The 21936-nt window shown below is 51.5% G+C and overlaps 1 protein-coding gene across 1 annotated transcript in view; it reads left to right on the forward strand.

The window, feature by feature from the left end:
* The window catches only part of ABHD2 (abhydrolase domain containing 2, acylglycerol lipase), a 62283-nt gene extending 42998 nt beyond the window's left edge, over nt 1-19285 (forward strand). The window contains exons 6-11 of the mRNA XM_054577583.1: nt 2880-3063; nt 5622-5714; nt 8232-8342; nt 10335-10404; nt 11493-11577; nt 13456-19285. Of these exons, the coding sequence (XP_054433558.1) occupies nt 2880-3063; nt 5622-5714; nt 8232-8342; nt 10335-10404; nt 11493-11577; nt 13456-13652 (740 nt within the window). The 3' untranslated portion in view covers nt 13653-19285. The remainder of the gene's footprint in view (nt 1-2879; nt 3064-5621; nt 5715-8231; nt 8343-10334; nt 10405-11492; nt 11578-13455) is intronic.
* Nucleotides 19286-21936: the final 2651 nt, after the last annotated feature.

Here is a 21936-nt window from a genome sequence, read left to right on the forward strand (position 1 = left end):
GTCCTTGTACGTCCTCACTCCACATGATTGAGACTTTCTTCTTGCCCCACAAACATGGGTGACACAGGCACCATATGCTAGGCCCAGACCTGGTGTTGGGGAGACAGTGATGACTCACAGTCTCCAACCACAAGGAACACTAAGTCTCCGGGTCCCCGAACGGGAGCGTACTTAGTCATGTTAGCCACATTGGGAATAGTGGCCTTAAGGCAGCCTTGGCTTTGTCCTTGTTGAAGTGCGGGAGCTTGGGGAGAAGGGGCTTCCTGTTCTCAGCAGCTGCCTTTCCAGGATGCACACCCCCCTACTCCCCCACCCCCTATAGTCCTCATCTCTCTAAGGCCAGGCCAGCATCTCCTATTTCATCTTGGCTTTAAAAAGTTGCAGCAAGATTAGAAACCTAAATCTTGTTACTGGTGCTAATCCCACAAGGATTAAATACATAGAACCTCATCAAAATCCTCCTAGTGTTAAAACACAGATTGCTGTAGCTCTCATAAAACAACCAGGGAGGGGCTCCCAGACACTGAGGGCATTTGGTGGCTGACGCCAGGTGGAGATCCCCGGAAGACCCAGCTCATACCAGAAGGCTGGTCCTGGAGCCGGCAGACACCATGCCCTTGCCTGTCCCTTGCCAGGGAGAGATGACAGCTCTTTGCAAGACACCCAGCAGCTTGCCCGGCATTAGGCAGGGCTGGCCTTTCATCCCGTTCCGACATGTTTGGATTTGAACAGCGATGCTCCCAAAGCACCAACACAATCAGCTACAGTGTAGCAAACCCAAGTTTTACCCCTTCCTGTGGCATCTGGACATCTGCTCTAGGCCTCAAGTAATTAACTTCAAACCTGAGGAAAGATAGATGGGTCTAAAAGGAAGCAGATGGTGAAGAAGTAAGAATTTTATTAAAATATAAACCCCTGCTGTAATAATACTTACTCCTAAGCTTGGGATATAAGGCGAAGGACTTAGGCGTTGGGGTCCGTCGTGGGTCCAAAGGCGGGTGCTCCCACTCGCTCACGGTGTGAGGTTGGGCGAGTCATTTATCTGTTTCAATCTGCCCCCTCCTCTGTGGGCCGGCCCCCAGCACAAGGCCTGGCCCTAGGCAGCTGTCTCCCGTCCATGCATTTAGGTAATGCCCACTGAGTGCCCACTACGCGCCAGGCCCCTGGGATACAGTGGTGATCAGGACCAAGAACATCTTCGCTGTATGGAGCTCGAAGTTTAATAGAGGCTTGTTCAGTGTTAGAACTAAACATACAGAAATAAATAATTAGCCGAGAATGAACAAAATTAAGAAGAATCCCAAGGAAATGGTGAACAATTAAAGATTTTACTTGACTTTAAACAAGTCCCTTGGTGCCACTGCTCAAGCAGGCACGTAGCGTCCCCATCTCCAGCTGCACGCACCACCGCTGTCGCACGAGACAGGTATGGGGTGTCTTCAACAGAGGTGAGGCCGATCCAGGGGGACTCAAACACCTTTTTAAATCTTTTTCTTTATTTTTGCTAGATCTTTTAACTGGCTGGATTTTTTACTGGAAAAGGTAGTGTATATATGTAGTAAAAACATTCAAATGGTGCCAAAGTCCAAATGCAAAGGGTAAAATTATGGCCCCATCCCACCCGAGTTCCCCAAGCCACCTCCTCAGAAAATCTGTGTCTGCTAGTTTCTTAGCAATGCTTCAGTCAGCTCTGTGTGCCCATTTAGTCCCTTTAAAACCGAAGTACATACCTGAGATGGTGTCAGTCTCTCCTTCGCCCCTTGTTTCTGTCCCTCAGTAAGGTGGCTCCATGTCATTTCACATCAGCTGATCAGACTCAATGTCATTCTCTTTCACATTAATGTAACTAGTCCTCTACAGGTGGAAATTTAGGTTATTTCCAGTCCTTTGCTGCTCCAGACAGGGCTTCAGTAGACATTCTTGGACACGTGTGTACATCTTTACATACATCTACAGTATAGAGTTCCCAAACGTGTAATTGCTGGACTAGAGATCCATATTTTCAAAAACAGGCACAAAGCCAAACTCTTCATTCTGTTCTACCTTGTCTGTGTGTCTTGCCGCAGCGCCTAACTTTCCCTGTTAGGTTTTATTTTAGGTTGAGTCTGGGGTTGGGCCTTAGCAGGATGTAATGAATCCCTTCGTCCATGTGTGGCCACCGGCCTGCTTCTCCTAACCGAGCCGCTGAGACCCCACCCGACTTCCCCAGCTTCCCCAGGGGCGCCGCTGAGGGCAGCTCTCCGGAGCAGACGGGCCTGCGCACCCTCTCTGTCCGCAGGTCCTCTGTGTGTTTGTGAACGGGCCTGCCTCCCTTGGCACCCTATCCTTAGGTCACCGAGAACACCCTCCTAATCCTGCAGGGCATCCTGGCCATCCCTCGGGACTGAAACGTGTCTCCCTTCCCTCCCCCACAAGAAGATCCTGTAAATAACATGCACCCAGGACCTTTCTTGACACCACGAATCACGGTACACATGGGCGCAGCAGCCTATTCTCTTGTACAGCCTAAGAAGCTAGAGTGCGAAGGGCTTCGCTCTCGCTGCTGTTGACATCCGTGGTCGAACATACGTGTCCATGCACACGCTGAGCCTCTGCTGATGTCCACAAGCATCCCAGCAGGTTTCTCACGGCCCCCCTTTGAGGGGGGGTTACACGTGTGCTTGACGCCTGGTGCCCTCCTTCTTGGGCACCACGGATGCCACGTTCCCTCGTACACTGGGGGGCACCTGGGAACTTCTCTCCAGGTGGCCAAAGACATACTCACTCACACATCTCTCTCTGTTGCTGTCTTGGCAGCCATGTAGTAACCTTCCAGCTCGCGTTTCCTCCCACCTTTGTCACACCTGACATGGCCGCGCGCCTTACATTTCTGCCCGCAGGCTGCACCTGGGAATTTGGAGCCATGGTAAACTACATCAAGAAGACGTACCCCCTGACCCAGCTGGTCGTTGTGGGCTTTAGCCTGGGTGGTAACATCGTGTGTAAATACCTGGGGGAGACTCAAGCAAACCAAGAGAAGGTCCTGTGCTGCGTCAGCGTGTGCCAGGGGTACAGCGCGCTGAGGTGAGTGATCTGCACCCCGTGCTCCCACTGCTTCCTTCCACGGGGCGTTCAGTTAGCACTTGTTTGTTGAGATGTCCTGATGGACCAGACGCTGCTCCGTGAAGACCACGGGAAAGGTAGCAGAGACCAAGCAGAAACGTCTGGGTCATTTGCCTCCATGTCATAGATGGCTTTGTCCCTTTGTTCTCTCCAACCCCTTAAACATGGGATATGCAGCTGTATTTTGGGATCAGATCAGTCGCTGAATAAGCCGGTGCTCCCTTCCAGCTGCCGCTTCCCTGAGGAGTCTCTGTGGAAAGACTTGATTTGTGCCCCATGCACTCTGTACATCTGCGGGCGTGTGAAGGCGCACGGGGGAGGGGCAGACCGGGTCTGGCAGCAGGGCCTCGTGACCCCAGGGTCCTCTCACCTGCAGAAAAGTTGGATCTCAGGTGGCATCAAGAAGGGGTCTGTGGAAGTCGTTTAATCTCTGCCCTCCCTTTCAAATACTCATCCCCCTTAGGCGTCTCAGACGTCACCACAAGGGAGAGGACGTACTGGGGAAAGGTCTCTTTTGCCACTTAGTCTCCTGCCACCTGAACCCCCCAGGATGAGTCACAGGGTGCAGTCCGCTCTGAGTCGCCTTTGAGGTCGGCGTTGTCCCAAATCTCTCTCACCACATGAACATCTCTCCAGACTCTTCACGTGCATTCATACTGTTTCCTGCGCTCGCCCTTCACTGCAGTATCTCCAGTATCACTAATGGGTGTGACCAAGGAGAAAGGGAGGCAGTAACTGTTGATTATCGTCACCATTGTTCACTGGAAAACAAGAAGTGGTCAGATCAGTGGATCACAGAGACCAGTCAAGTGAACTATAGTGATTGACTCCCTCACTTCATTAAGATTTACTTGGGGGATTGTGTTAAAAATAAATTCAGTTTTCTGCACCCCACCCCTGGAGATTCTGGTTCATGAGTCTGGGACCGTATGGCCAGGAGTTTGCATTTGGACACATTTCACAGCGGCTTCTGATACTTAGCCACGTTTAGCAGGCTTTGGCCTCTCAGTGGTCTCTCTAGTTCTTGTACAGCAGGACTAGGTGAGTCCCCTCATCCTCCTGTTCGTACCCCTCCCCCTCGCTCCCCTCTGCTCTCCAGAGGGCAACTCAAGGGACATGTTCCTTTGTCCTGGCTCAACCAGAAATATTCAGCTGCCAGTTCGTAGTCATCATGTAACCAGAGTTAACCAAAGTCCCCTCCTGGCCAGTCACTAGGTGACAGAGAGGAGAGCAGAGGGCCTGCCCAGGGCTCATGGGAGCAGGGCCTGGCCTGGGGACTTGGCCTGCACTCACCCGACACACGGTCCAGCTTTCAACAAGCCTTCAGTCATCTGTAAAATTGGAATCTCTAGAGTCGTTTCCTAAACCAAGTGCTGTGAAATTACTGTGAACATTGGCTCTGTGTTCAGAGAGCACCGGATTTGATAAGTAGGAGGGTGTCGGACCTTTTTTTCATTGTACAAAATCTTAAATGACAACAGCCCTGTTTCCTTTTGCTGCGATAGCGCCATCTGCTGTTAGCGAGAGCACGTGACCAGCGCATTTGGCAAACTAAGGGGCTGGAACTAAGGCCAAGAAGTCTGCCGAAGCTGAGAACCTCAACTACAGTGACTTGCAAGAGGGGAGGAGAGCAGGGGAGTGAGCAGAAAAAGAGAGGGGGAATAGAGGTACAGACGTCCAGTTATAGAACACAAGCCGCAGCACAGGGAGCGCAGTCAGTAGAATCGTACTAACTTTGGATGGTGACAGATGGTTACTAGACTTACCGCAGCAGTCACTTAGGTACATAAATGTTGAATAACTGTTGTACACCTGAAATTAATATGATATTGCATGTCACCTATACTGTAAATTTTTTTAAAGGATATTTATAAAAAAAAAAAAGGCGAGGAAACTAACACCTATGAGATACCATACATTTTGCAGATATAGTCCACGCCACCTCTCTTTGAGGCTCAAAGATCTTCATACTCAGAAGTCACTTGCAGTCACGTCAGCTTCTGGCCATGAGGACAGAGAGAGGCAGCTTTGTCCTCAGAGCACAGAACTCTGAAGTTAGGGTCCTGTGGGCTCACAGCGAGCGAAGTTCCTTAAGGTTCCTCCCTGCAAGGCACCTCTCCACACCCACTCACACCTTACACACTCCGTTTACTGAGCCAGAAAAACATGCTCACAGGGTATGAGGTCAAGCAGAGAGGGTTCCGTTGTAGCAGAGTGTGGAACTGGCCGCTTCTGTGACTAAGAGGAGGCCAGGGTGCTGGGAGAGGCATTGGGAGAGGCATTGGGAGTGTCACCGACAGAGCCCGTGTCCCTGGAGAGGCGTCTCACTTGGGGTCTCATGTTCAGCAGCACTGTTTTGGTGTCTCCAAAGGTTTCTGTACAGGCAGTGAGTGCCACTGAGCCCCGTCCCCCCAGGGCGCCAGCGCTCTCCCTGTGAGCCCTTCTCGGCCGCGAGAGCCGCCCGCTGCCCACCGCGCCGTCCGCAGGAGGCAGCCCTTCACTCTCCTGTGGTTTTTCAGGGCCCAGGAGACCTTCATGCAGTGGGACCATTGCCGGCGCTTTTACAACTTCCTCATGGCCGACAACATGAAGAAGATCATCCTCTCGCACAGGTATGCTGCCTCCCACTCCCTCGGGAGACAGACTGTCCTTTCTCAGCTTATTTCGGAGTCCCTAAAAGCAAGGACTCTTGTTTCTCCAGGAAAGTAAAGGGGCAGAGGTGGTGCAGATGCTCTTCCAACTGCTTTGTGACTAGAAGCAAGTTTGTTCCTGGCCCTGGCCAGGTCTCTCAGTTGGAGCATCATCCCTATAGACCAAGGTGGAGGGTTCGATCCCCAGTCAGGGCACGTACAATAATCAACCAATGAATGCATCAGTAAGTGACAACAAACCAATTTCTCTGTCTCTAAAAGTCAATAAGTAAAAATTAAAAAGAAAAGGAAACAAGTTTGTCCCAAGCTCCCAAATTTTCCAGATCGTTTTCTACTTTCATCATTCCCAGTAAAATCCAAGAAGAGAAACTACTTCAACACCATTCTTTCCCAAAGTCAGGCATCCTGAGGGTGGCTGGCTATTGTTTAGGAACCTTTCTCTTTGCCATGCTTTGTATTTGGGGATCCTGGGATTCTGCCCAGGCAGCAGTGTGACCGGAGTCCAGCTGCCGGTGCAGAACGCGGTGTCCTCGGATCACCGTGCTCCTCCCGCCTGTCTCCTGCTCAGAGTGCTCCGTGGGTCAGCCCCCGGCCAGCGCTTGGAGCAGGGCCTGGCATGCGGTAGCTCCCAGCAGATCTTAGCCATGACTCATCATGATTATCATCAATATCTTCTCCCCCTCCTCCCGCCCCTCCGGCTCCCACGCCCTCCTGCTGCTGCTACCACTGTGCTCTTGGAAGATGCCCTTCCTATCACCTCGGCTTGTCCAAACCCGACTTAGCCTTCTGGGTCCATCTCAGGTCCTTTCCTCCGGAAGGCCAGCTCCTCCGGCCCCAGGTGTGAATGCTGTGCCTGGAACTGAACTACAGAGCCCTGGAGGGCTTGAGCTTTTGACCCCCAGAGCCTGGCACTTAATGGGCTCTCAGAAATACATTGTTAGGTTTTTGACGCCACCCTAGGAAAGGCAATCTGACTGGATGGTCAGTTTCTTACTCTCTCTTTTTCAACTACTAAAAATGTGGTGCTTCCTGTCGTGGCCACACACCCCCATTGGGCTCCCTGTGAGTGGGTTCACGTGCTCCTGGGCAAGGTTGGAGCTCACACGGCAAAGTCCATGCGCTGGGTGGTGGAGGACGGAGTGGGACTTGTGTCCTGTGCTGGCTGCACACCGTCTCACTCAGCTCCTGTTCGAGCACCAGTGGGTGCTGGGCCCAGAGTTGGTTGCAGCTCAGCTGAGGTTTGGACAGGCCTGGGGGTTTGTGGAGGTTCCAGGAGGGGGAAAGCCAGGCCTCTAACACCAGGTCCATGCCCTGTGCCTGCCTTTCCGTGCTGCTGGGACAGACAGTGAGTGACGCCTCCCACTGGAACGTTAGATTTGCCGCAGAGGCCGTCTGGCCACTTATTGATTAGTCAGAAAGTCCACCATGACTTTCTTAACAAAGTGGGAGCGTCCTTTAGATGTGTTTTAAGTGTATTTGTGGTTTTATGGTTTACTACAGAAAGCCAAACATCTAAAATTTTAGGAATACTTTATAATCAACATTATTCTTTAAAATGTTTTCCAGTTTTATTGAGCTATAATTGACACATAGTACTGTGTGATAGGGACACTTCAAATTGTGAATTCTATCCCATAGGTATATAATTTTCCTAATAATCTTTTGGGGAAAATGCTAAAGAAATGTGTTCCTCTTCTTTAGGCAAGGTTGTGAATGGAAACCAGAACATTTCGGTTCCATATGGATCTTTCCACAGTAGGACCAAACCACAGAGCAAACTCGGCCTTCCTCCCCCTGGGGGCTGAATCCCTGCTGGGAATGGGAGTCCAAAGTGCATCTTCTTCCCGATGGAGCTTTTTCTCAATAGAAATGATTACTCTACTGAGTATATATGAGGTTTTTTGGTGAGGCATGCAGAGCTGTTGATTTGTCCAAATGCTCAGGGGCCTAAACACTGTCTTCCTTGTGAAGCAACAGAAACAGCTCGTGAAGGGAGCGGGGTTCGGCCCCAGGGACTGCGTCACCACCAGTGTGAGTATGAGGCCCCCATGCTGTGTGGCGACCGTCCACCTGAGACCTCCTCCCCTGCAGTGATGGTTTTGTAATAGTCACTTGCTTCAACCCCAGTCCTGAGTTTGTCCAGCCGCCCCTGAGAAGAAAAATAAGGTCTTGACATCCATCCTCTGGAGCCATTCAGAAGCCAGCGGCGCCAGCTCATCCTCGGAGGCCCTCTGAGGTCCGAGGCCTCTGTTCCTCGGTCCCCGGGGAGGCGCTGTCAGGCTGCCCAGCTTGCCTCTGGGCAGGGAAGCAGGCTCGACTGTGCTTATTGTCTGCCTTAGAATTTTTTTAATGAAACATTTTTCCCAGCTGTTCTGAGGTACCATTGACAAAATTGGAAGGTATTTCAAGTGTACAACATGCCATGTTTGGTTTCTCACCTGCATCTTATTCTCCGTTTGCTTTTGTGTCTCATTCTAGACAAGCTCTTTTTGGAGACCATGTAAAGAAGCCCCGGAGCCTGGAGGACTCGGACCTGAGTCGCCTCTACACGGCCACGTCCCTCATGCAGATTGATGACAACGTGATGAGGTGTGTATCCGCGTGGGAGGCCCAGGCCAGCGCAGCCCAGCATAAGGACCTCTCTCTGCCCCCTTTAGTGCTGCGGGCTTTTTTTTCCCTCTGAATACACGTCTAAATACAGTGTTTAAAAACAATGAAAGATTTCGCAGAAAATGAAAATTCTAGTTTCTGTTGGAAAATAGAAAGAGGATGTGCCCCCGTGTCCTGCATCTCTCCGTGGCAGGACTGAGCTCGAACTGGGGCCTGGGGTGTCCACAGACCTCGGCCCACCTGTGTGTGCCATGCCGGGCAGGGCTGAGGTGCTGCATAACCTGCGTTTGCAGCAGAGCTCAAGGAAAACTATGTCTTGTTCCTGTCCGTGTCTCTATCAAAAAAGTAAAAAATAAGAGACCAAGAGGGCCATTTTTGTGGCTAGAAAAATGGCCAGAGCCTCTTTCTTTGGGGGCATGAAGACGCTCCCCTGAGCGTAACTCACAAACCCATCCCCACATCCCAACACCTTTTCCCTGCCCGGCCCCACCAGGCCCCCAGGGTCAGGACCCTGACAGGGACCTCTTTCCTTGTCCCAGTCGTTTCCGACTGAGGCCTTAACTGGGAAAGGTCAAGGTGATCTCTGACCTCATCATTCTCTTTTTTAAAAATCACCCTTTTATTTAATGATCATTTGATGCCTTTAGGCTTGGTCCAAAGCCAGCCAATGTTCATTCATTTCCTAGGCAGGTACTGGCCCGAGCGTATGGGATCTATGCACATCTTCCTTATGGGATCTTAGTCACCTTCTTACACCAAGTAACCTTGAAAGACGCCTGTTGAGAAACTAGGCTGCTGTGTTAAAAGGCGACAGTGAATTTCACCCACCCTCACTTTAGACATGGATGTGTGTCTAATGAAAAAAAGACAACAAACATTTCAGTTTCCCATTCATGTTCTGAATTCTTTCAAGCCCCAAAGAGAATGTTCCTCAGCTCTCTCTAAAGCTCTTTGTTGTCATAGTGCTGGGTGGTGCACTTGGAATGACCTTCACCCGTTGGGGCAGCCTCTTCATAAGCTGTCTCTAGTGAGCCTGGAGGATCAGAGGGCTTTCCGGGCCCTGAGACCGCAGGGGACTGATTTCAGGAAGACAGATGTCCCGGAGGTGATCTCAGCGCGTGACCTCCTCCTGGTGGCAGGGAGCCTTAGTCTGTCTAGCTTGAGCTTTCTGGGTCCTTCCCAGGCAGAGATGTGTTCACATCCTGGTGCCGGAAGAGATCCCCAGCTTCCGGGGAGGAGGGATCTCTTGAAAACCCCAGTCAGAATAGAAAAGCCAGAGGCCCTAACCTGTGTCAGGAAGAAATGAGGTTTCAGAGAGCCTCGGCCTGCTGGTGTCGGAGCTCCAGGCCCTCCGAGCTCAGGCAGGACCGCAGTAAAGGTTTCGTGCACTCTCGTTTCTCTCTGGCCACTGCCCCGTGGCTGGACAGAATCACTGACCTGAGCCCCTCGTTTCTCCTGCTTGACACCTGCTTCATTTCAGCTCACAGCAGCTGGGGTTACTCTGCCAGCACAGAGTCTTTTGAAAAGTTCTAGTAAATGCCTTTGAATTTTAATTTTTTAGTGTATATAGAGACATCTGGCTTTATAGCCTCTTGAAAGATGTAACATCTGCCAATAATTACTATAGATAAAACTTAATGAGTAATTACTCTGGGAGCATAACATTGCTGGGACACACTTTGATGTCATAAATCTCCCAGTGCCACGAAGGAAGGTCCTGTCCTTAGCTCCATTTTACAGGTGAGAAACTCTGTAAACCCTTTGCCTAAGGTCATGCAAGCCAGTAAGGGACAGAGTCAGGGTTTGAGCCCAAATGCCAAAGGCAGTGTGCTCTTAACCGTAACTCTGGCGCCGGTGTGCATTCCACCAACGTGACTGGTTAGCACAGGCGCTGCGGCAGGAATAAAACCCACCCAGCACTCCGATCTCACGACAAGTAATGTTCTGTCCTTTTCCTTTGCATATGCCCAGGAAGTTTCACGGCTACAGGTCCCTGAAGGAGTACTATGAAGAAGAGAGCTGCATGCGGTACCTGCACAGGGTGAGTGGCAGCCCTCGCTGGCAGGGAGCTCAGCCTCCCACCGTGGCCCCCGGCACCCCTCCTGAACTTCCCTGCCGGCGGCGCAGCCAGCATGTGGCTCCGACCGCTCCGGCAGTTCCCTTGGGTTTGTTACTGATCCCAGCCTGCCCCTCTGGGCCCTCCATGTGTGAATCCCAGAGCTGCCCCTTAGTGCAGGGCAGGACCCAGCTGCCCCAGAGTCTGCGTAAAAGCCCTTGAAACACCTGTTTTACCCCCTTAGTCTTCCCTTGACAGTGTAACCGTGCCTGGCCCCTGTCATGCTTCCTCACAGGCAATCCATGTAGATTTCTCACCGTCCAGGACCCTTTCTTTGGCATTGGGGTATTTTGTTAGTGTGGTGCCTAGGACTGAATTCAAAAGTCCAGCCATGATCTGGTGATTGCAGTAAAGTAGGTGTATTCCTGTATCCAATGAGGAGGAACACATCTATTGACAAGGAGACTGGTGTATACTAATGCAGTTCCTAGCAGCTATAATGAACTTTGTGTGAATTAAATTAAGTTTGTGGCCAGCATAACCTCCATATGTTTTTTGCCTGAACCACCACCAACCAGTCTCTCTCACCCTCTTTGTACAATTGCTCGTTTTGCTAAGATACAGAACTTCCCCTTCATTCCTTCATCCCTGTCAGTGTCCGCCTGCTGGTGTGGCCCGCACCCCAGCTAATGCAGGTACGTGGGGACTGCAGTTCTGCCATCTGTTGTGTCGGCCGCCCCTCCTAGTTTAGCCTCAGCATCCAGGCTTTGGTGTCCTCCTTCGTGCCATGACAGCACCCCAGAGCCGAGGTCAGAGGCCCCCGCGTAGCACGGCGGCCCACCCCACCCCTGCCTGATGGTCTAGGAGTGTCAGCGTGCCCCCGCCAGTACCTGCCCGCAGGGCTGTCCCTGCCAGGGGATCCGGGCTGTCCCTCATCCACCCGGCCGGCATGCTGAGCAGTGGCCCCCTTCCCTCTGCTTCAGAGAAACAGCTGGTAGTGAATTTCAGCCTGGACTCAGCGGGGTCTACCAAAGGGAAATGATCGTTTAATTCTTTTTATTTTCTTGGTTCAGATTTACGTGCCTCTCATGCTGGTTAACGCAGCCGATGACCCGCTGGTACATGAAAGTCTTCTAACCATTCCAAAATCTCTTTCAGGTAAGTATTTCCCCTGCTGCTCCCTCAGCCACTCAGCCGACTGCCACAGTTATTCTGTCACTGTCACCGTACTGTCACCTCCTGGCAGTGCTCTTACTCAGACTGGCCTGATAGTTCTGGGGCTGCGGTGGGGCCTGGGCAGAGCCTTCTCGCTTTCTGTCCTGGTACAGGGGACAGGCCTGTCATTTGTATCCCTAGACAAGGACACAGCCCTCTGGTGCTCCGTGAAATTGTTGTCTCAGGGTTCTAGTTCCCTTAAGTTAAGGAGTTTGGCTTAAAGAGATATTTACACTTAAGACTTGACCCATAAAGCAAAAAAAAAAAAAAAATAAGGAAAAAGAAAAAGAGAGAGAGAGAGAGTGAAAAAGAAAGAAACCAGTTGTGCTGCCTCGTGACAGTCAGCCTCTCCATGTGCTTTGAGGATAAAAATATAAGCAACTCAACAAGCCTGACTGTGGCTCACGGGAGTGGTATCGTGCTTCCGGCCAGCACGGCCTCACCCTCACCAGCCAGGAGCCAAAGAAGAGACGAGACAAAGGGTAGCAGGAGGAAACCTGGGGGCATTCCCGGGACCTCGTCTCCTGCCTCCACATCCTCTATGATGATGTTTCCTCTCAATATCCCATGCTCCCCAGAGGGAAGAGGGATACTTCTGGTTCTCTCACGACCCCAAGCTAGAAGAATAGATGGTACAGCAGGCAGAGGACCCACGCCCGGCTGCCAGAGAGCTCTGGTGCACCATGCAGAGCACATGCTGCATGTGTGTTGGGATGGAGGCTCTCCTGTCACTCCCCCGCCCTCAGTCACACCACGGGCTCCCTGTACAGAAGCCACCCACGCAGCCCCGTGGGCAGCAGACGGAGAAGGCAGCTGTGTTTGCTTTCTTTCCGACATCCAGCCATAGATCCCCTGCCATCGCACAGAAATCCGTGCAATAGCGACTGAAAGGAGAAGAGTGAAAAGGGTCAGGCAAGAAGAGAGCCCTGGGAGCCACAAGTGTGCCAGGGAGCGCCACGCGCAGGCCCGGAGCAGCCAGCAAAGGCCCCTGTCAGTTACTCCCCCAGGACCACAGCTGCACCCATACTGTGCTGGCCGCCCTTTCAGGGAATGGCCTTTGCTAGCATGTGCAGCCACCTAACTCGTACCGTCTAGCACCTCGTCAGTCACTCCCAGGATAGCCACTCAGCGTGGGCCGCGAGAGTGTGGGCGCCTTTTGGCACTCCTGGCAGCTTTACGTTTCAGTCTTACAAGATTAATGTCTGTCATGAAAAACCATTGATTCCATTGAGTTGCCCGTGTTCTCCAGTAAATAACAGTGTAAATGCTGGGCAGTGAACCCTTCCTCAGCACCCCTCCCCCCGGGCAGCGTCAGCACTGCCTAGAGCTCAGCAGGAGTGCAGAATCTCGGCTCCTTCCCCAGGCCTACGAAAGCAGAACCTGCATTTTAAGGTGCTGTCCCAGGGGTTTGGATGCACAATGCTGGGGAACTCTTGTCTGTGAGTCGAGTTGCTTGGGGAGCTTTAGCAGTATCAGTGCCTGGGTCCCCCTCTCACCCCACCTCGCAGAGATTCTGATACAATTGGTCTGGGTGCCACATGGGGATCTTTACAAACCCCACACTCTCAAATATGCAAGCGGGTGCCTGCTCTGCTCCAAAGCCAAGCTGCTATTCCAGCACCTGTTAGACCCCCATGTCGCACCTGCCCTACCCATCTCCCGCCCACTTGGAAGAACGAGACAGAGTAGGGGTCACATGCCCTGCAGGTGGCCTCCACCTGCGGGGAAGTCCAGAGCTACCCGACCAGCTTGCATCTTCCGCGCCCCCGCCAAGGAGCCCAGCAGAGCCCAGAGACTCATGCAGCTGCCTTTCCCCTGCAGAGAAACGGGAGAACGTCATGTTTGTGCTGCCTCTGCACGGGGGCCACCTGGGCTTCTTTGAGGGCTCCGTGCTGTTCCCTGAGCCCCTCACGTGGATGGACAAGCTGGTGGTGGAGTACGCCAACGCCATTTGCCAGTGGGAGCGCAGCAAGTTGCAGTGCTCCGACACGGAGCAGGTGGAGGCCGACCCGGAGTGAGGCCTCCCGGACTCTGGCGCGCTCCAGCTGCCCTCCTCTGGAGCCCGCGTCCCTCACGGCTGCTTCAGGTCTCCCCTCTCCCTCGTGACCTGGATCTGACCTCACACCGTCAGCGGGGGCCACCATCAGGCACGCCTGTCTTGGGGTGGGCAGCTCTCCTGGGAGCTCCAGGCTATTTTTGTGCTTAGTTACTGGTTTTCTCCGTTACATTGTTAGCCATGGTGACAGGCGACAGGCTTCTCACCGTCTGTCCAGTTTCAGCAGCATCATGATTGCTTTTAAGCCAATTACTTCTAGTTTCCCTATGAAAAATGTGTTGGAACAGCCGTTTTGCTTTGCCAATCAAAAGGCTTTTCCCCAAGAACAGTGAAGGATGCCTGTCATTTTGTGTGGTCGGATGTGTCCTTACGTAGCTTGGGAAAGAGCTCACCAGCCTCAGCCCAGGCTGGAGACGCAGGTCAGCTCGGGAGCCTGGGGGACCCCGGCCTCCCAGGCCGCACCAGGGCCTCTTACATGGCAGAAAAAATTCCCTTGAGTCACAAGCCAAGTTCCTTCTTCGCTATCTCCTGAGACAGTTTCCCCTGCGCTTTGCTGGTGACGAGAGTGACCTGGGACGCTTATTAAAAATTCAGCCTCCCAGCTCCCTCCCTCTGGAGAAGCTGATTCAATGGGTCTGGGAAGGGGCCTGGGGATTTTAATTTTTGACAAGTGCCCCCGGTGATTCTCATCACCAGGCAAATTTGGGAAACTGTTCCGCAAGGCCTTTAAATTAGAAACATTTCAGTCTTAAAATTTTATTAAAATTCATAGTCAGAGGTGCGGCCTAGCTCCCGGGAGCCTCCAGAAGAGCAAGGTCTGCCCTGCCTACGCAGCGGCCCCTGTGGGACCACAGTGTGGGGCCTGGGCAGGGGCGAGCAGCGGGGGCTGCCCCTGGCGCTGCTTCTCACTGGCTGCGTGAGCCTGGGAAGGTCCCTTTGAACGTGAATTTCTTTACCTGTAAAGTGGGGGACCTGGACCAGGTAGATTGCCATGATCGCTACCAGTCCTTAAGTTCAATGACAAACTCACCTTGCTGAGGTTTGAGAGAACATCCCTGTAGGGGAGCCTGGGAGCTGTCTTCCCAGTCTCTACATGTAGATGTCATTATTTGCCTTTCTTTTCTCTTTTTTTTTTTGTGTGTGTTCCTCATTTCATATAAAGAAGTTTTTGGCTTTTTGTTTTATTACGCATCATTTGTAACTTTATTTTTTAACCCAGGTCTCTGTAACTCTGGCTTTTGATACCAAACAATTCAAAAGTTGGACCTGAGTGGAGAAAGATCTTTCCAGCTGAAGGAGGTGTTGTTTTGAAGGCAGATCTTTAATTTAATAGCCTATTGTGATCTGTTGGAGAGGTCTCTCCAAAGGGTGTCTTCTCAAATGCAAGTGTTTCAAGTACTTCTTTCTCCAGTCCTGTGGTACTTGAATGTCTAAAACCCTGCACTTTGAAAAATCAGCAGTGGCTGTCTGGAACTGTGAGCAAAATTGCCTGGATACTTTAAAATTTTTCCCTACTTCATCTCCTTTGCTCTGGGACAGAAAGGAATATAAAAAGTGGGTCTGCGTGGATGTTTAAGGGGCGGAGGGAGTCCCTGGGGCTTGGATGCTGACCCCCGCAGCCACAGGTAGATACAGTTCAGGCACTGGCCCAAGCGACTATGGCAGTAACACCTGTAATCTGAAGAAGCTGTTTGCTGACAATCACTGGATCATCTTACCGAATAGCAAGAAAAACAACCATTCTCTCAAAAGATCGAGATTTCTGTGGTCTCAGCTTTGCTTTGGTTTATACGAGTACATACATCAAATCCATCCTGTGACTTTCCACCAAGTAGTTATTTTTTTTAGTGCTTTTTCCTTTTCATGTTGTTTTAGCACAAAGTGGCACTTTATCATCTAACCCTCGATTTAGAAGCTAGTCCCTCCCCTTTGTCACTTTTCCCTCCACTGAACAGTCGAACAGTTGGCGGTAATCTCGAAGGTTCGTAGTCATGTTCCCTATGACTCCCTCCATGTCTTCAGACTTTCCCTGAAATTAGGTAAACACAGCGGTAACTTGATGTGTTTATATGACCATCCCAGGAAGCAGGAGGCTCCTTTCTGTTTGCCTCAGGTCGCATCTCTTGACCCATGCTGAGAAAGTAGTGGCCAGGTCCCAGCTCCGTTCAGGAGGAAAGGATAGCGGGGTTGTCACACCCCGAGGTGCAGGGGACAGAAGCACTTGGAGCCTGCTCTGCACTGCAGGCCTGGTGGCTCCGTGGGGGAGAGGCAAGGGTGGGGGCATCTCCTTTGTTGCCATACAACCGGAATTTGCCCCAGCGCACTGCGAGGGCTGTGTCCCAGCTGAACTCTCCTCAGTGTGCGACTCTGAATGGCACTCAGGTCAGTCTTGGCTCACACGGAGTCCACTGGAGCCCTTTGTTCAGGCGCCAGGCCCTCAGGCATGGAAATGAGAATGTGACAGTGGCTGTCGCACAGGCAAGTTCTCGCTGGCCCCTGAATGCGAGCACAGAGGCACTGCATTTACAGCTGCACGCTTGCCTAATAAACAAGGGAGGCGCAGTTCACATGTAGAGCCACTTGTCCCCCCTCTTCCTTTGCTTTTTTCCCCCCTAAAGTCATTCATTTCAGATGGTAATGTGAGCGCTGTTCTTGTTAATAAGGTCCTACTTGGGCTAAAACTGAGCTGAATTTTCAAAGAGCATTTGAATACTCTCTTTTAAAATCAGATTAAGGATATAAGCTGCATAGACCTGGACTGCTCTGTTGCAGGAATAACAATAAAAACCAAGGGGGAGGAAGGCACCCACACTCCTCCCGGTTGTGCTCCCTGCCTCCTGAACTGTTTGGAAGACACTGACAAGCAACTGATCCGAGTCAAACTAGGATTTTTCTGAAAAATGGTGTTGGGTCTCTTTGATGCATTTATGTCAGAAGGGAATTTAATAGCCTTGAAGAAAACCTCTTAACTTCCTGCTGTGAGTTTGCACCAGTGATTCCAGAGCAGAACGGAGCAGAAAGTTGTTTGTAGCCCCTCTATTCTTGTAAGCTCTCTGCAGCGTTGCACACGGACAGGGGTCCCTGTGACAGACTACGCAGGTGGCGATGTACCTGCTGAAAGGGGTGCGCTCCTTTCTTGGCTCGGTGTTACGGAAGCAGGCCCAGGAGGCCTGGGTTCTCGTCCTAATGGTCCCTTATTCACACTGGACAGGAGGAGCGATAGTTTCACCCCTCTGAGCCCCAGTTATCTTAGACTGTCTCTAAAACCATTTCATCTACTTGTACATCATTTCCCCAAACATCCAGCCCCGCCTTCCACAGCCATTGCCTGTGGAAACGGGCACATGCAGGCTCCTGCTCACCTTGAGGGGACTAGCAGAGCGCGCTTCTGCACTAGGCCTTGCTGTTGAAGACCCTTGATCTTGCCCTCGCCCTGTGTCTTCGGCTTCTCTTGAGAGTCTCCATCATCATCTCAATGCCCGTGCCATCCCAAGGCGGGTCGGTGACCGGGACAGGTGCACCCCTGGAACGAGGCAGGTACCCCGTCTTTCTGTGTGACTCAGGCAGAGCACTGAGAGTTCCCGGGGCAGAAGCCCTCCCAGCCCTGGCCTCCGTCCTCAAACTGCTGTCTTCATTAACGTCGACTCTCTGGGGAGCCGAGCGTATGCGCCTGGCATCTGAATGAGAGCGCTCTTTGTCACTGTGTGACTTGAGATCATTTTGCCAGCTCCAGGGAGACAATGTGTGTGTTCTTGTTTGTGTTTGCCAGGCGAGCAGATGTCTGAGATGTGAGAGGCTTTTCTTTTGCTGTGGCATCGATTTTGGCTCAGAGTTCAAGTAAAGATCACAGAAACATCGCGCTGCGTTAAAAGAACTCTCGGGTCTGTGTTTCTTAGGCAGGGCAGGAGAGTTACTGAGAAGCATCTTCCTGCAGCAGCCACTCACGATACATCTGGAATCACTTTCTTTGTCCAGAAAGCCTTAACTTGAATATCCCCTGGTACCGTAATACCATGGTGGTGGAATTCAAACTCTTCTGCTGAGGAGGGTTGAAGTGAAGCCACAAGCGAAATCAGAATTTCTTCATGTGGCCTGTTCCTTGTTATGTTAGGCACCCCCACCCCTCAGAGGTATGGGCCCCAGAGCCCACCAAATGCCACATTTCTGACACCTTTCTTCCTTCTTGGCCTCACTCTGTTGTTCAAAGCCACTTTTGGATTCCTTGGATGCTTCAAAAAGCTGTGAGAAGTGGCCTGTCTGTGGCACGAACAGGCCCAGCCATTAAGGGAAAAGTTCACTCCCTCCTCTGCTGTCTTTGCAGAGGGAAGCAACGCCCTCTTCATGGGGCAAGGGTGTTTTTGCCAAACTGCATCTGAGGCTAAGGGAGGGAGCGGGAAGTGGCCCGAGACTGGGCTGCTCCCCAAACAAAAGCTGCCTCTTCCTGCCTGTGCCGCTGCCTCTGCCCCAGACGCTGCAGCCCAGCATCCCTGGAAGCGGGACACAGAGCCAGCTCACCAGCCGTCCTCCACCTCCAGACAGTACACAGCTGACCTTTGGGAGCGCTGGCCCCCCTCCCTGTTTTCTGAGCTGTTTGTTTTTCCTGGCATGTAAGTGGGTGTCTCTAATGAATAGGAAGACATTAATTTCTATTAATAACTGGTGGCTTAAGCCTTTTAACTCTATTCTTCTGTCAATTAGTAATGAAATCTATGGCCTATCTTTTCCCCCACCCAGTCCCCATAAGCCAAGAAATCTATTGCCATAAGTTGGGGACAGTCCACATATAGCGCCTGCAGACACACCCTTCATCTCAGTGGGCACTCTCCTTCCAGCCCACCCACACTGAGCAGTCCCCGTGCCCTAGAGTAACTGCTGACACCCCTGCGCCCCAGGCTGTTCGTGCGGGTGGCCAAGCTCCTGGGTATAGAGTTAGGTTTCCTTTGGTGTTTGGTTTGGCCTCTTCAGTTTCCCTAAAGCACAAGTCCATGTAGAGCCCTGTCACCTCTCCCCAGCAGCGCAGGTGACCTGGGCCTCTCCCACTGCCTCAGGAAGACCGTCACTGTACCTGAGCTTCTGACTTCTGCCACTGCAGCCGCCTTAGCAACGCCGGGGGGAGGGGAAGGGGCAGGGGAGCCAGTGTGCGTCTCCCTGGTTAGACTCCTGTCAACCACATCCTTCTGTTGGCAGATCTGCTTCCAGACCGATTTTTGAGAACCATCACTTTCACATTCCTAATTTTTGTTCTGTTTGGATTTTCTGAAACTTAAAATGCTGCCCTGAAAGTAATGTATTTTTTGAGTTTGTCTGAAAGCCTCCGTGCTGCTGGATTATGGGGGAGAAATGTGGGATCCTCCAGCACCAAGGCGTTTAAGATTTGCAACTAGCAATGCAATTTTTTCTAAATATGAGGATATTTACCTTTATTAAGAAACTATACTAAACGATGATGTCCTTGATCACTTTATGTTCACGTATTACTTTTGATCCTATTTTGATTCTGTGTGGTGGTAAACAAAGATCATTACAAACAAAAAACTGTAATTTTGTTATCTTTGATTCAGTGGGATTTCTTTACTTAAAAAAATTAAAGACTAAAAGTGGCATGGCTGTGTGTTTTTTGTATAGTGGGAATTTTCTGTCTAAAAGGATTCTTGGCCCTGTCCAGGTAGCTCAGTTGATGAGAGCGTCATTTCGATACACCAGGGTTGCCGGTTCAATCGCGGTCAGGGCACATACAAGAAACAACCAATGAGGCATCAATAAGTGGAACAACAAAAACAATGTTTCTCTTTCTTAAAAAAAAAATCAATCGATAAAAGGATTCTTCCTGTGTCTTCACTAAAGCATGAGCTTGAAGAAAATGGGCCAAACACCAAGTTCTCATTACGATTGATTTTAACTCAGCCTTGCAAACAAATACCAGAGAAATGACAAGCCCACGGGGGTCTTTACAAGCCCATCTCTCCAGGCAAGAAAGCGAAAGCCTGAGGTAAGTGAATAATCACCTTTTAATCTACGGAGCGAACCACATAGACACAACAAAGGTGAAGTATAAGTGACGGTTGCCCTGGGTAAGCCAGATGCTTGTCTAATAGCGTTCTTTGAACAGATGGGCGAACGCTGCCTCCGTTGAGGTTATACTGGGTTGGTTGAGGGATGGTAGTGTTCTCCTCTCCATGGTGTATGTCCGAACCCAAGCTAAGGGTCTCCCAGGGCCAAGCGCTGGCCCAGCCAGGAGCGGTACCCGTCCTCCCCTGTCCAAGAGCCTGCACTGAAGAGTTTTCTTCCCTCCTCAGCCATGCAAAACCTTTGACAAGCTAGGTGGGGTGGGGTGGGGTGAGCTGGCTTCAGACGACGTGTGTTAACGTGACCTAAGAATGCCCAATACCAAATGGCAGAGTGCATCCCTCTCTGGGAGGTAGCTTTCCCCCACTTCTGATCCCTCATGAAACAGCCAGACTCTTGATTCGAGAACTAACTTGCAGAGGATACTGCCTATAAAAAGTACCACATGCAAGACACCTTGGGTCCACGGTGTTGAGTCAATGCCAGCAGCTTGCCAACATGGTCAGCTCACAGCTGCGCCTCTCCATGGATTCATCCTTGGTGGCACTTACCTGCAATCACTCACTGTCCCGATGCCACTAATACGTACTTTATTATACTTTTTGTTAACAGGCCCCTCAGGTGTAGCCCTGTAGGGAGCGCTTGCCCATGGCAAGGACCAAACACCCACCTGGATGGCCCACCCATAGGTATGACAGCCCCCTCACTTCTCCCTTGGCTATCTCCCCGCCCCCACCCCCAGAGGTTCTACCTGTCTCTGAGTGGTTGGGAACATACTTCAGGCCTTGAGGCCTTGAACTGCTGAATCGCTCCCCTTTCTCCTGGTGGCTACTTGTGCCGGAGCTTTTGGTTTCTCACTCTGCCTCCTTTGGAGTTACCCTGGCATCTCTACTGAAGACTGTTTGGTTTCCTCTTGGAGTTATTTTTCGCCTTTATCTGAGGATGTTAGCCAAACTGACCTGGAGGAAGTGCGTTCTAACATCCGTGTTCCTCATTCCCTTCCTAACTGCGCCTCCTCTTCCCCCAGAAGGAAATAAGCGATTGAGACAGAGCCTGAGTCTAACAGAGCTGAAGGGGTCTGGAGTCAGAGTTGCTGGGTTAGGGTTCCTTCCTGGCTGCTTTCTAGTTCTGTGACCCTGAGCATTTTAACCTTGAGTTTTTGTGTGTTTTACCTGTAAGATGGGAAAAATTACAATATGAATATCTGTCTCTGGGTACTGAGTCTGTATCACTAGCAAGCTCCCAAGTGGGGCAGACGCCTCCCTCCTGGGACCATACTTGGGACAATGAGGTTCCCAGGTGGCCTGTGATCTTCCAGGCCCAGTATTGCTGAGCATCTTCAACGTCAGCAATCAGGCCTGTCACAGGGCGTGGATCAAAGATGGCCCAGCTCACCCGTAATTCCATCTTCAGCTCTCTTCCTGGCTAGCTGAGAGCTAGGTGCCCCTCTTCGGGGAACCGTGGGGCTCTGAGCAGCAGCCAAGCCCAGGCAGAGGCTCTGAACCTGGTGGCCCATTTCCGTAGTGAGACCGCCACCCACACCCTAACCAACTGCCTGTGTCTGTAACACAGTGTTCCCCGGAGGGCCGCATGGGGCTGCAGAAATGCGTCACTGCCACCTCCCAACTCTCGTTCTGTTCACATTACTTGGACACGGCGGAATTCCTGCCTCATCCCAGATGTCTCCAGAAAGGGAGCTATTCTGGGCAGCACATGTTTGTCATTGAAGTCAAGTCTTGTCCCCCTTTCCCACATTAGGTGGCTTTCCAGAGTATTTTATTGTCCCTCTTCCTCTCATTAATGTGATGACGGTGGCTGCTTGTACGAGTCCAAGATGTAGGCAGCTGGGATTTTGTGAGGCTGAGTACGTCAGATTTAACCTGGACATTCACGGTCTTGGGTCAGCACCACCTTCCTCCCCCGTAAGGTCAGGCCCAGCCTGCCCACCTGCTTCCTGTTCAGCGTGTCTCTGAGCAGGAAGGGGCAGTACCAAGGCCAGGCCAGCAGAGGGCGGTGCCAGCCCACAGTCCACACGCTCCCTGGGTTCCAGCCCTATAGCTTCGGCCTAGAAAGCCCCTGGACTTTCTTAGCTCCTGAAGTTCTAGGAGATCCCTTGGGATGAGGCTATTGAGCCTCCTTCAACCAGAATAGCTCCACTCTTTTTAGGCTTAAATACTAGA

This window comes from Pteronotus mesoamericanus, unplaced genomic scaffold, assembly GCF_021234165.1.
Source record: "Pteronotus mesoamericanus isolate MK-2021 breed Mesoamerican mustached bat unplaced genomic scaffold, CSHL_Meso_final contig_438, whole genome shotgun sequence".
In the NCBI taxonomy this organism is placed as follows: Eukaryota; Metazoa; Chordata; class Mammalia; order Chiroptera; family Mormoopidae; genus Pteronotus; species Pteronotus mesoamericanus.